Source organism: Pantherophis guttatus, chromosome 3 (assembly GCF_059756535.1).
Source record: "Pantherophis guttatus breed Tessera chromosome 3, ASM5975653v1, whole genome shotgun sequence".
Classification (NCBI taxonomy): domain Eukaryota; kingdom Metazoa; phylum Chordata; class Lepidosauria; order Squamata; family Colubridae; genus Pantherophis; species Pantherophis guttatus.
In genome coordinates, this window is record NC_142065.1 from 155,283,054 (window position 1) to 155,297,432 (window position 14,379).

Genomic DNA, 14,379 nt, shown 5'->3' on the forward strand with positions numbered 1-14,379 from the left:
CTACTATTTTTATCATTCTTATTTTATTTTTTGTGAGGTAAGATTAGAAACAACCCAGCAATTCCTATTTATATATAATGAAAACTATTACTGTAAACTTAAAAAAAATATTAATACAGCAATTATAAAAACTAACAGCAGAAAATAATCATATAATAGAATTTTTTAAAAGAAATTACATTCTTTAATTAAAGGAAAAAGAGTGTCTAGCAATTCTCCAGGCACACTTTTGAAACAACCACCCATAAAAACAAGGTTTTAATATCTTAAAAGGTAAAATTTATATTGAAATAGGAATTGCAGTTAACCTATACAAAATTACTAAATTGCATCCCCATCCTAAAACCAGTCTTAAAAAGAAACTAACATAATTGACAGGACTCTGTTCTTTATTTATATAAATACTTTTCACTATATTTTCCAATTGATCAACTCCATATCTAAATCATTGTATCTGGTAAAAAAATATATATTATGTCTTCCTATTCTTGTCGGGAGAATGTTTCAAAGTTTCCAGGTAAGTTTACGTCCAAAAAAGTTTCAAGGTCTCATGAAGCCCTAAGACATTCAGTGAAATAAAAATGGGAAGTTTAGGAGATAATTCTTTAATTCTGTGTAGCTTACTGTCACAAATTGGGTTGCCAGTCAGACGGTTTCTGCCATATGTAAGACTGACAATTTAGGTTATTTAATATCAATATCAAAATGAAGCAACATTCCTTGGCTGGAGCATATCTTATAGAAGAAGAAAGTTATATGCTTTCTTCTGAAAAATAGGAGACAAACTCAGGAGTGAAATGCTCCCGGTTCGGACCGAATCGCCCGATCCGGTAGCGATGGCAGGTGGTTCGGAGAACTGGTTGCAAAAATCCTTGCCCCCCCCCCACCATGCCCAGCTGAGCCGCACAATCATCAGAGGCTTTTTTTTTTTACTTTTAAAAGCATTTTTTCTACAACCTCTTCCGACAAAAAAATGCTTTTAAAAGTAAAAAAAAAAAGCCTCTGATGATCGTGCGGCTTAGCTAGGATCGTCAGAGGCTTTTCAAAGCATTTTTTTCTGCAACCTCTTGGCCAAAGAGGTGGTAAAAAAAATGCTTTGAAAAGTCTCTGACGATCCTAGCTGAGTTGCCTCATCGGCAGAGAGGCTTTTCAAAGCATTTTTTAAAAAGCCTCTCTGACTATTCCAGCTGAGTTGCCTGATTGGCAGAGAGGCATTTTTTAAAAAGCCTCTGTGACAATCCCAGCTGAGTTGCCTGATCGGCAAAGGCTTTTCAAAGCATTAGAAAAAATGCTTTGAAAAGTGGGGGGGGAAGTTGGCCACGCACACCCAGTCACATTACCCCTCCCCACCAAGCCACGCCCACAGAACCGGTAGTAACAAATTTTACATTTCACCCCTGGACAAACTCCTACAGGTAAAGAATCCCAGAAAATACATATTATCATTGCACTGTTTATGAACTCTGCTATGAAATGCTAGAATTAAATTTTTAGAAACTACACGTTCCAGAAACACAAAAGATTACATTTACTTGAAATCTGTGGGTGTTTTAATAGAACTTCCTTGTTGAAAAGTCTTGGATTCAGAGTGTGTATGTGTGTATTTGTTTAAGGTCTCTGTGGGGTGATATGGATGGCTGCCACATGCTTTTCATACATTCCAAATTACTGCCATAGCAAATCCCACCACCTATTACCACAGACTTTTGTTTTCTGCTCCTTCTCTCCCTACACCATACTCTAAATAACCAACTTCCAAGCCAAAACTAGTTAGAAAACAAAGATGTGCTGAACATTAGGTGTACACTACAGAATCTCGCTTTAGGGCTGTTTTTTCAATCTCATCTTAGCAGGAATTCATATTTCCCCCACTGTGTGAAAATCTGTGAAGAGCCAGAAGTTTTCTTCCAGATCCTTAAGCCACACTTGACAGATGGTAATTTATTTTTCCTGAATGCTTTTTCATGCCATGTATTTTTGCTTGTAATGAAACTTGAAATAGCACCGCAAATAAACGCAAGGGAGGCAGCAGGTACTGACGTCAAAAGCAATTCAGGGGAATGTGTTCTTGTGTTAACATTAGAAATGTATAGTCTCTGTATTCATAGATTGAGCTTGGATATAATCAGGAGTGGTATTCAGCCAGTTCTATCCAGCTTGGGTGAACCGGTAGCGATGGCTGCGGGAGGCTCCGCCCACCTGCCCGGACATCATTACGTCCTGTTTTTGATGATCTGCGCATGCGCGCAAGGCCCTGCGCACACGTGCTCACATTTGCAAACCGGTAGGAAAGGTAAGTGAATACCACCACTGGATATAATCATTGCTCCTATGGACAGACTAATTTTGAATCCAGGAGGAAAATTTATAACTCATTTTATAAGTTTTATGTAAAACATCTGGAACATGCCACCCTATGCTACTTACAGGGGTATACAAGGGAAGAGAACTGTGTCTCTGTTCTTGCTGGAGATCCCTCAAGAAGCATCTGATTGGTCACTCTGAAAATAACATGTATTTGCCTATTTGTACAATTATTCATAACCCTCCATTTTAGAGAGATGATCTTGAATAAGGAAAACATAAGAACTGTTAAGTACAGCAAATAGCAATTCAGTCCTGAGAAAGAAGAAACTCTACCTTGATTCTGTTTATTATAAGAAGATGAAGAAAGATCAAACTCCGGCAGGCTTTCAAGAGTCTTTTAATATACGCTATAAAAATAAAGTAGACTTCATGTAGTCCTTGTGCTGCCTGTTCCCTGCCTGGCTTTCTGAAAGAGATGACAGCAGTTTATAGTACCAATCAATAGAAATACAATCAAAGACCATTTACAATCTAACTAAGGCAGCCTAGGAGCTTCAGAGCTATTGGGAATAAGTATGTTTTGAAGATCGTCTAACACTCAAAGGATTGGAGATTTTTTCTTAAGTCTGAAGGCAGGATGTTACAAAGAACAGGGTCAACCGCTGACAAGGTACGTCATCTAAAATGTTAGACTGAAGTAGGCCTTGGACTGGTGCAACAGGGCTGTTCTAATGCTACTGTATTAAATTATGTGTATTTCTTCAAATATATTTTCATGGGAATTGATAGGGATTGTTGATAAGTTATCAGCAACTTCACTAATAGATCTTCTCTTACCCTGCATATTCAGAGGTGACCAATTTTGATAGGCACCCCATTGATAGAAAAACCAAGTTGTATTGCTCTGTTTGAATGTAAATTTATTGAGCTGATGGGCATATTTGGAATTCTGAGATCATGTTGTGGACATTGCCATGCAGAAAAGACTCGTGTATCCTCTAGGACAGCAGTCCCCAACCTTTTGGGCACCAGGGATCAGTTCCGGAGGGAGAGGTTTTTCCGGGGACCAGAGGAGGCATGGTTTCGGGTGCTGCCTGTATCCCATCGATAGGGCTTTGCTTATTTATGCGGCCCAGTTTATGGCATGCCGCAGACAGGTGCCACTCCACGAACTGGGGGTCGGGGACCCCTTCTCTAGGATACTTTAACCACCCAGCTTACTTCATATTTTATTTGGTCATCTGGCCATATTTGCAAACAAAGCATTAGATGTGGTTTGAGCCTACTATTCTTATTTCATTAGAACGTTTCAGAAGAGACTATGTTGGAGGTTAGTACTTTGCTTTACAGTAAGCTGGCTTCCCGCTTAATTATTAATTCTTATTTTAAAAAAGAATCTTTAAAAAGAAGTTGGTGGGACTAACTCCAAGCCTCAAGAGAGGCACCTATAGGCACAGTGCCAGGGGGTACTTTTGTGTGGTTAGCATCTTCACTGTCCAAAGTCTTTTCCCATCATAAATAATGCCAGTTTTTTGTTGCTTCACTGCATAGCAATTCATGACAAGGAAAATATTGGTTGACTAGCTACAGTCCTTTGAATTATGCTACCCATCTCTTGTTGATCAGGCAAAACCTTTTGTTCAAAACCTATTTTTAGAATACAATTTTAGTTTCATTTGCAAAAGAGAATCTTATAGTCTTCAGTAAATGTATCTACAGTTATACCATGCCATCACATTATGCTATACCATACCAATTATGCCACTATCACAAGGAATAGGAGAATAAAAACTGTCAGTGTATATCTTCTTTACTGAAGAACAGCGTAAAATATTCTTGCTGGGATTGAGAGAAGCTCCTTTTGTGGCACAAATGTCCTCCATTGTTGTCCAGAATTAAATGCATTCTTACAAAAGCACAACTGTAGTAAAAATATTAGCATGCAGATGCTCTGGTGTTTTGTTAATGCATATAATTAGACACAATATCTTCATTGTTCTTTTTCTTTCTCTCATGTAATGAATGCATATTATGGTATAGAATTTGGTTAGTGTTAACAAGTAAAATTATATTTTTTCATAGAATCTTAATATCTGATTTTTATTTCAGCCTCAAAGTTTCTGTATAACAAAATGTATGCTCAATTATAAGATATTAACATATCCATTCTAATTTTGTACATTTAGAGTCAGCAAAAAAGTGACTGAAGTTAAGGAAAGTAGCAGAAATATTATTAATGAAATGGCCTTTGGTTCCAAAGCCTTAATTGGGGCTGTCGTGATGAAGCAAAACTAATTTTAATGCCATATTTCATGCAATTAAAATTGGCAGCTGTTATTGAGTGAAGCATGCACCTTAAAATATGAGTGACAATCAGAATTTTTAAAAGGCCACTGCTATCTTGATTGGATGTTGTCACTACTTCAAATAGGGCAGCAGTCTATCAGTTCCAAATGAGGAACACATTGTGAAATCACAAGGAAATGTTATATTGTACATTTAGAATGTTAATATAATTTATTGCCATAGGCCAGGTATTAATAACTTGAAATGCTTTCTGCAATGATGAGGGTTCTCACAAATGTTCATCAGTCAGGCTCCATTGCTTCTTCATAACAAACTGAAAAGCACATGAAACCATCAGGAAAAAATGGAACATAGGTAGCAACAGAAGCAACCATATGTGTCTTATCGTTATTTAAAGAAATGTCACATATTAGTTTTCACCCTAGACTAATATTGGTGAAAATCAGGAAAATCAGCATTTGGGAAATGGACAGGAAGCTTCGTGGGGTTTTGTAAAAGGATAAAATCTTGAAATTTAATAAAGAAATATATAATACATTTAAATATGATTCATCTTAAGTTTTAAATTGGGAATCATTAGCAATTTCTGTTAATATTTTACCTAAACAATCACTTAAGGAACGTTGTCTTTCTAACGACTGACTTCAAGTGAATAAATAAATACACATCAACTTGTGTGATACATTGCAATTTATAAGTTTTAATAATTATATATAATCTAATTATATATATATATAAACTATATATGTATATTAATTATATATGTATATATATTAATTATATATATACATGTATATTATAAATTATATATATTTAAGTTCAGTAAAAGGCAGATCTGTTGCAGTTGCATATAATCTATGGTTTTTGTGTGAAGCAGCTAACTCAAGGCAAGGGGAAGAAAGCACCATTGTTCTAACATTCTGTTTTTCACAGGCCTGTATTCATATCTCATCCTTGTTGTTTGCAGGAGAGGCAGATGTGAACCAGAACAATGGGACCTCCACTAAGAGCAGAGCGGTGACAGACTCCAAGGGCACAGCAGATCCAAAGAATACCTGGAAGGAAGCCAACCCAGCTGACACAACTGGTCGCCCCCATTTGGTCCGCCTCTTTTCCCGAGATGCCCCAGGCAGAGAAGACAACACCTTCAAAGATCGGCCCTCTGAATCAGATGAGCTGCAGACCATTCAGGAAGACAGTGCAGCAGCAGCTTCTGAGAATTCGGATTTGATGGCTTCACAAAAACGCTCCTCTTTCCGGCATGGTTCCAAACTTGCAACTGCAAGTGCCATAGACCATGCTAGACATGGATCTCCACGAAGATACAGGGAACCAAGTCTACTTGATTCATTGGGCAGATTCTTTGGCGGTGACAAGCATTATCCAAGGCGGGGCAAGGTGAGCTCAGAGGAAAGGAGAACAGATTAGCAGCAAGAAATCTAAAAGGAGGGTGGGAGAAAAATCACAAGAACTGAATAATCTCCAAAGAGCAAGAATTGGCTTAGCCAAAAAGGATGTTATCTATCAAGTTCTAATACAATGTTGGTTATTTGTTGGTTATTTGTCCAATGTTTAAAACAGTGTACTAGAAAATATCCCTACAAAAAATATAATAACCTTGAGTTGACTAGGAACATTCTCTTGGATGCCTCAGTTTTGATTGTCGGGATTTTTCAGAAGTTAGGATTTTTGTTGTTCACTTGTTGTAAAACTCACCCTATGTATATTGAGAAAAGTGTTAGTGTTCTTTTGATTTATTTTTCCTCCTATCACACTGCTTGCAGAGTTTCTGAAAGCCTGGAGAAGAATCCTAGAATGTTTGTAATTTGATGCAATACTTCTATGATATCTTTCTATGCAGTGACTTTGGTTTAAAATGTATTAGTTTAATGTCTGTTTTTTGTTCCTGTGGGCAATTCCATGGCACTAGGCAGAGTTAGAAGACTATTGTAATGCAGAGCAAATGTGAAACCCAGTCAAAGCCTAATATTCTCTTTTCCCTCAAACAGAATGAAAAGTGTGACGAAATTAGACCATGTCTGTATTAAGTATATTTAACTGCACTTTTGATGAACATCAATTTTGAGGTGGAACATGAGAAATAACTTTTATTACTTTTAAAAGGGGATGGCAATAGCAAATATCATGCCCAATAGGAATGGGTATCTTAATGAGGATAAAGAGAAAGCAAAATGAAAGTGCTGAGATACAAGAAAAACATTTGTTTGCCGGTTATTTGTCTTTTAATGTTATATATCACTGTAATATTTTTTCTAAATCATTTCATTTTTGGCTCTTACTTCAAATTACTATTTAAATTGCTTTCTGGTTGGATAGATTCTTTTCAGTGTAGGTAATAGTGCTAGACGGCCAGCAAAGTGTAGCAGACATCATTTGTATGGAAAAAGTCCAACCAGTAGCATGTCCTGACCAAACTGGAAGGCATTTCTTAACCTATAGCCCAAACAAGCAATGCCAGTTAGTGTGGACAATGTTGAGTTTGCTAATGGCTCAGCAGTCTGAGGAGCAGCAAGGCAGTTTCTTACATTGCTGTAAGAAAAGCCATGTTGATGTATTTTATTCCATTCTATATCTTTAGGCAAAAAATATTTTTTCTCTGCTACTGTATCTCTTTATGTGCTCAACCATTGATTTCCACAATGTAGATTTATATCTACTGTCTGTAAATTAAATTCAATAGTGGTTTTATTGTCGTTGCTTTGCTGTTCTGTTTCAAATCTTATTTGGGGAAAATAGGGAAGCCTTAAGATATTTTAGTGCATCTCAGTTCTAAATACTTCAGCTGGGATCAGAGAGTATGAAACTTAGCACACTATTGAAGATACAGGTGACTATTTCTACGAGTAATTCATTATATTGTGGTACTTGGCAGCCAGAACAAGGAGTTTGGGTGCTATAACTCTCTTTTTTAATAGGATGTTGAATTGCTTCACAGTCTAGCTCTTGTAAAGGGGACTCACATTATATATTGGACAGCCTTGAAAGAGGAGAGCAAGAAAGTAGCTGCAAGAACAATCAACTGTAGTTAAAAAATTTCTCCTAAGATTCTTTTTCAGAGAAATTTTGAAACTCTGTGTATTATTACAGTGTTGTCCAGGCTGATCAATGGCCCCTCTTGTATATACAGAAATGTTTTGAAGTGGCAAAACTGACTGATATGGCATGCTTGTAAAATTACCTATTTATGATCGATGAAAAGAACATTATGATAATCAGTCAGTCACAATTTTGAAACACCATCGTTCACAAAGTTTCATTTCAAGCACTTAGTGGTAGGGAATTAAATCTGCTTCAAGCTGTAGATGGCTCTGTATTGAGCAATAACTGCTGTTTACCTTGTACAGTGGATTTGTATATAGACAAAAACAGTTCTGTATGATATATGATTGTTTTGCATGGTTGATTCATAGCTCACTGTTGTCAGTTTCCATTGCCTTCATATTGATGCATTTCAATTGTCACAACCTAAAACTCAGTGCCTCAAGGACAGAAACTAAAAAGCTATAAACAGTTCCAAATATTGTCTACCTGGAACTGAACATCTGCTTTTAAATGCTGGACTGTCGATATTTGAGACAAAATCATTAACAAATGGCTATGCCATTGTGCAACAGCGTTATTTATTCTCTGAAATAATAATGCTGGTAATGAAAAATTATCCTAGGAATCCATTCCAGGAGAAATTCAATGCTGGAAGTTAATTCAGTAAGTGCTATAAACTTTTGTTAATACTGTATGTGCATGTTTATGCTTTTAGGAAAGCATAGAATTATTATCATCCTAGACTTTCTTGACTTTTGTGAGTGGCAGAAAAGGATTTATCCATAACTATGTCAGAATAGCTGGAAATACACTGTATCCCTCCTATTAAATGTGTCTAGATATTGTATATAAATAGTTAACACAAACAAGCACTGTAAATTTTGAAAGCATCTGGAAAATGAAATCTTGTTGCCCTTGTACTGCATCTTGTATTCAAAGAAGAACATTTCTGGGCAATCAGAATCACGAGGGAGCAAACTCACTGTCAATCCTGAGAAGTAATTCAGACAAGAGTACACACTCCCTCTATATTGTAAAGTTACATTAAGAGCATTCTTGCCTGTCGGAAAGTACATATCTCCCCCTCACTTTTACAGTGCAAGAAGCTAAGGAGGGTCCCTTCTGAGGTGTTTATCATGCATCTCTTCCTTTTGTGGCCTCAGCTGCCTCTTATCTAATCATTCTTCCACCTGACACCCAAGGTCATTCCCACATACCATGATATTCACAGACCTCTCTTCAAATGGAACAAAGAAACTAAAATTATAACTGTATACCTCAGTAAAACTTCAGATCCTATTTACCTGGAAAGTATTTTGGATTTGTAAAGTCATAAGACAGGAAGAGCTTTTTCAGCTACCAGAAATGTTATCTAAAGTCAGTTGGAAACGATTCCCAGAGTAAGTTAGGATGATAGTTAGAGAAATATGCTAAATCTCTTCCCCAAGCAATGCAATCCTAGTTTATATAACTGACCTGCCCACATCAGTGAATGTTGGAATGCAGCAAACACAGTAACCCTTTTGTCCAGAGAAGCTTCTGACATTCAGTGAAAGATCATTATAAATTCTTTGCAGCGGGACATTTTCTTATTAATATCTAGGGATGAAAAAACACATGTTTGAATAATAATATGCTTTGTTTAAAGAGAGTGGGATGGAGGAAAGCCTGAAGAATAGTTACTTTGTATCTACCTCCTCTTCATCATTGCAGGATGCAGATTCTCAGCTACCTTGTTATTTACGAAACGTGAAAGGAAGGGATAGGAAAATAATAAAAGGCATGAAACTGAATATATAACTATAGGCTCCTTTGTGGCAGGATGCAAATCACCTATGTATCATCTTAAATATATGTATAGTGAGAAATTACAGTTAATAGAGAACAAATCTAAGGTTTGAAATTGTTGGTCTGATTGTCATATAAATTGACCCCAAATCACCACTATGACATGTTTTTAGTAAAAATCAAACAACTGCAACATTAACAACCACATTTCCAAAGAAACCCTATGAACTGAATTTTATGGAATGGCAAAGGATAGGCGCTTCCCCAAAGATGCTTTTCACCATTAAGGAAGAGTAACTTGTCTAAGATGGCTATTTGTACCTTGGATGGCAACCTCCAGTCAAATGGTTTTGACAATTGAAAATGAATATCCAGCTGACACCTCTAGAGGAGTATTTTTATAAATAAATATTATTAAAAGATCTTACGCAGATTTTGAAAACTACAGAAATGTAAAATAAATAGAATAAGAAATAGATTATAAAAGGACAAAAGAAAAAGTGAACAATAACAAAAAATGGAAAAAGAAAGGTAGCTAAGGAAGCCATTTCTGATTTTTCTTTGCAGCTGTTGCAAGCATAGCAATTATCACCTCCACCCTCCCATATTGCATATCATAGCTCCTTTCTTCCCATAAACTTAACTTTTTAAATCAATACATCCTGAAATCAGTTCATTTTTATTCGTTTTCAGCAAAACCACGATAAAGAGTTTCCAGTCTTTTATAAATTAATGCCATTGTCTCCTTAATTAAACAATTTAGCCATTTCTACAAACTCAGCCATTCACAATACATTCCTCCATTATTCATGTTTCTATACTCCAGCACAGAGAGACTTTTTATTATTATTATTATAAGCCTGTTTAGTTTCAAAGCCTCTTAATTCCAAATAACATTTTTATAGAACATAGCAGGGGGGGAAATGATACATGTAGTGCCAAACATGGTGTTTCCAGATACTTAAGCAAGCATTCCCCAGGATTCACTGAAGTGAATCATACATTATCATATCAAAGAGTCAGTTCAATGGATGATTTTAGAAAGCTGGATTAGATGCTTGTCCCATTTGAAAAATGATTCTGTTTTCATGATAGAACATAAAATTATTTCTTTACATCAAAGTATTACCTTCTGATACCTTCTTACTAAGATGATTATTTTATTAACCACTTAAAATTAGTTTGTCATTTCAAGCCCATAACAGTTATGGGATGATCCTAAAGGTTTGTATGAGTTAGCTACACAGAATACCAATACAGTCTCTGCACCCCTTCGTAGCATGAAACGTTGAGATCTTTCATTGACCTAATTATTAATACAGCTTCTAAATAACTTACCGAGAGCCAGTTTGGTGGTTAGAAACTGAGGTAGAAACGGAGAGACTCAGTTTGATTTTGTATTTTATTTTGTAACAGTTAACTGGAAGGGGTGGATTTTTTTCTAAGTGGCCCCCTGTTCCTTTTGTAAACGCAACATAAAACCGTGTAGACTGCACTCCAGAATGGCTTTGTCAATCTAGATTCCAATGAAATGTCAACATCGAAACAATTTCAGCTTAGCAACCACATTGCTACTCAGGAGCTATGCATTGGTAAAAACATGCTGGAATTTTTTAGGCTTAATGACATAATAGACACATTTTCTATTTAATGTAGCTTCTAAATATTTTATATAATTAAATTCTCAAAAATAGGTGCATCTAAAATCAATTGAAATAGTTTATGGTTAAGCTTCAGGTACATTTGGTCAATAAGAAACTGGACAGAAATATTTCAGGAATAAAAAGCTTGGGTGTTTTTTTTTTCTCAGAACATATGTTAGATCATTGTTAATATGAATTGAATGATGTAAGGCACATTCAGACGATAATCTCTTGATTTATTAAGCTAAAATATTAATTGTTCTTTTGTAAATACCTTCCATCCTTTACTTCTCTCTTTGCAACGATCTTTGAATAAACCAGAGAGTCTTTGTGCTTCTATCTGGGGTATTCAGAAGAAGCTAAGATCGCACATTATTGTTTCAATTTGCTTAATTGTTATGAATCTTATAACTGTAATTTATTGGTTCAACAATTCCAGTGATGTCAGAAGTTGTGGTTCACCAGGGACTTCTTATTTAATCACAGACCATTCAAGGTGCTATTGCTGAGCACATTGTAAGCCGCCCTGAGTCTTCGGAGAAGGGCGGCATATAAATCAAATTAAAAAAAAAAAAAAAGGTGGAAAGTAAAATGTAATGAAGCAAAGCACCCAGACTTGTTTCAGTTTAATAGTAATAGCTATAATAGACTGTACTTTCAGTGCAACATATTTCAAGAAATTAGCCACATCAATAGGACTTTTTCATTTTCACTCTTAAGTCTTTCAATATGTATATACTTTCTGAAAGAAATGATGTACTGTGACTTTTTCTTCTTTCAAAACATTGTCATGTCTATAACACTCTTGTAGATTTTGTGCGACTGAGATATAAATTGTAGCATTGTAAAATATATAATCAACAGTACTAGCTTTCCAGAGTCTGTGATTAACATGATTTTGTTTCAATATTTGATCTTCGTAAGCATTGATAAAGGACTTTTTAAACACCTTTCTCACTGTAAAATGATGTACTAAGAAGTTAATACATTATGTTAATACATTAACATCTTATGTTCATTGTCATATATTTTCATACTGTATTCTGTTGATCGGGATCAAAAACTGTGGGTTTTGAAAGATAGCTGATTTGAGATGAGAAGAACACCAAAATGTAAAATAGATAACTGTAACAAGCTTCAAATAAAATGGATCATGTTAAAGGGATCTACAGTTCGGCTCAATTAAATAAATAAATAACCCTCAGAATGTATACATCCCTGATATGTGATAATTCAGTCTTCAGAGATTGCTACAAAATGTGCTTGCCTCTTACCGGATTTTTCTATAATGTTCTCTATGGAAACCACTCTTTTCTCCCACTATAGCCATAAATTTTGTTCTTAACTACACTTACTACTGTCCAAACCCAGGTAAAAACCATCATTTTGTCTTCTAAAATGTACAGAGTTGGTGAAATGGCATCTTTAGGTTTGCAGATCAGATTTCTGCAGCAGAGTGGGAATCCTAGGATGTGAGGATTTTGACTAGATTTCTTGTGGTCTTGATCTAATATTCAGATTAGTTCAGACCCTGACAGGTTCAAACTGTTCTTTATTCAGGTTAGTGATTAGAAGAAATGAAAAATAGGGAAAAAATAACATTTTCTGCTTTTAATTGGTAACTACCCCACTCTCAACATGCAAACTCTAACAATTAAATCTGAGGAAATGTATCCTTGGGCAAAAACAAGAGAAGATTCTGCAATCACATTAGCTGAAGTTCAACCAATGTTTTGATATCAAGAAAAAAGGTAAAGATATATATAATTTCCCTCCCACGTGAAATGCTTTACTTCTGACAGCCAACTCTCTAGCTCTCCAAGCAAGCCTGAGAATTAATCCTTTTTTTTTTTAATTAACTAGCAAGCAAGAAATTCTCTAAAGAAAACTATGGTATAAGAAAAGGTATTTCTGTAAACAACACTACCTTTCATTAAGATTCCCTTTTTGAGTTGAATCTGGGGATTCAAATGTCCTGCAGCATAAGATGATAGAATTCATAATAGGGAAGTATTGAATATACACAAATGAAAAACTCTAATACTTCAGGGCATGATTCAAAACAAAAAATGTTAAAAAGTAAATATGCCACCTTTTTAAGAGAAAGTCAAACCAACTAAAGTTGTGAATCAAGATTCTCTTTGCTTATCAACAATTCATTTGGAATCTGCTAATGTTGACATAGACCTCTGAACAATACTTGAAATGTTTTCCAGTATGAAATCCAGGAGTAGGACATGAACAGGACATGAGTACAGTCAGTGGTGGGGATTCAGCCAGTTTGCACCACTTTGGGAGAACCGGTTGTTAACTTTCAAAGCAGTTTGGTTGTTGGAAGAAATCATTAGGGCAGAGAACCGGTTGTTAAATTAGTTGAATCCCACCACTGAGTACAGTGTATAGGATAGGAATGTAGTCTAGAATCGGAATGTAGTCATGCTTTCCTGTTACTGTTGCTCAGCAATTGGTAGAGCAAAGCACATTACTACTGATGTGGTTATACAGCCAAAGTGATTAGTTTTAGCCTCCCTCAAATTAAAACCACTCAAGATGGTAACCACTATTGTATTTTTGGAAGCAACCTCCACTGGTTGGAGGTTGTTATTTAGGCAAATTGCATGACAAATTCCAATCTTTTTTGTTTTCTGAAGCCAAAAATCAAGACATCCAATCAACAAAAAAGGAGAAAGAAGGAGTTTCACTACTAAGCACAATTTCAAATATACGATGAATTTGACTAATAACTGCCCATATGCAGAAGAATACTATAGATTTATTTATTTATTTATTTATTTATTTATTTATTTATTTATTTATTTATTGTCAAATTTATATGCCGCCCTTCTCCCAAGGGACTCAGGGCAGCTCACAGAATAAAACAACCCAACAATAAATAGAATTAAAATGTTAAAATCCGATCTAAAAACCCCAAATCCCCCAAATTAAAATGCACGGCAGATCAAGGAATTTGCTGAAAGAGCCATGTCTTTAGGTCGGCGCGGAAGGTGCGGAGGTCAGGGGCCGTCCATATCTATGTAAAAGATATGGCTTTTACATAGTGATGTAAAATAAGTGACGTAAAATTAAAATTCTTAATAAGTCTGGTAGTCTGCAATAATACTATAGGCTCAGTATTAAAATGTATATTTTGTTATCAAAATTTTGTACAATACCGTATTAAAAAAATCTGCGCAACACCATATAAAAAAACAGGGCAAGGATTCCCTGCTCATCCCAAAAAGTTATTTGTATGTGCCCAATTGTTTATGTT

The 14,379-nt window shown here is 35.5% G+C and overlaps 1 protein-coding gene across 3 annotated transcripts in view; it reads left to right on the forward strand.

Moving 5' to 3' along the window:
• Positions 1–14,379, forward strand: part of MBP (myelin basic protein) — a 141,817-nt gene that overhangs the window by 102,798 nt on the left and 24,640 nt on the right. For all 3 annotated transcript variants that reach the window (XM_034429329.3, XM_034429332.3, XM_087890382.1), the window contains exon 4: positions 5,582–6,012. In XM_034429329.3, coding sequence (XP_034285220.1) covers positions 5,582–6,012 — 431 coding nt within the window. The remainder of the gene's footprint in view (positions 1–5,581; positions 6,013–14,379) is intronic.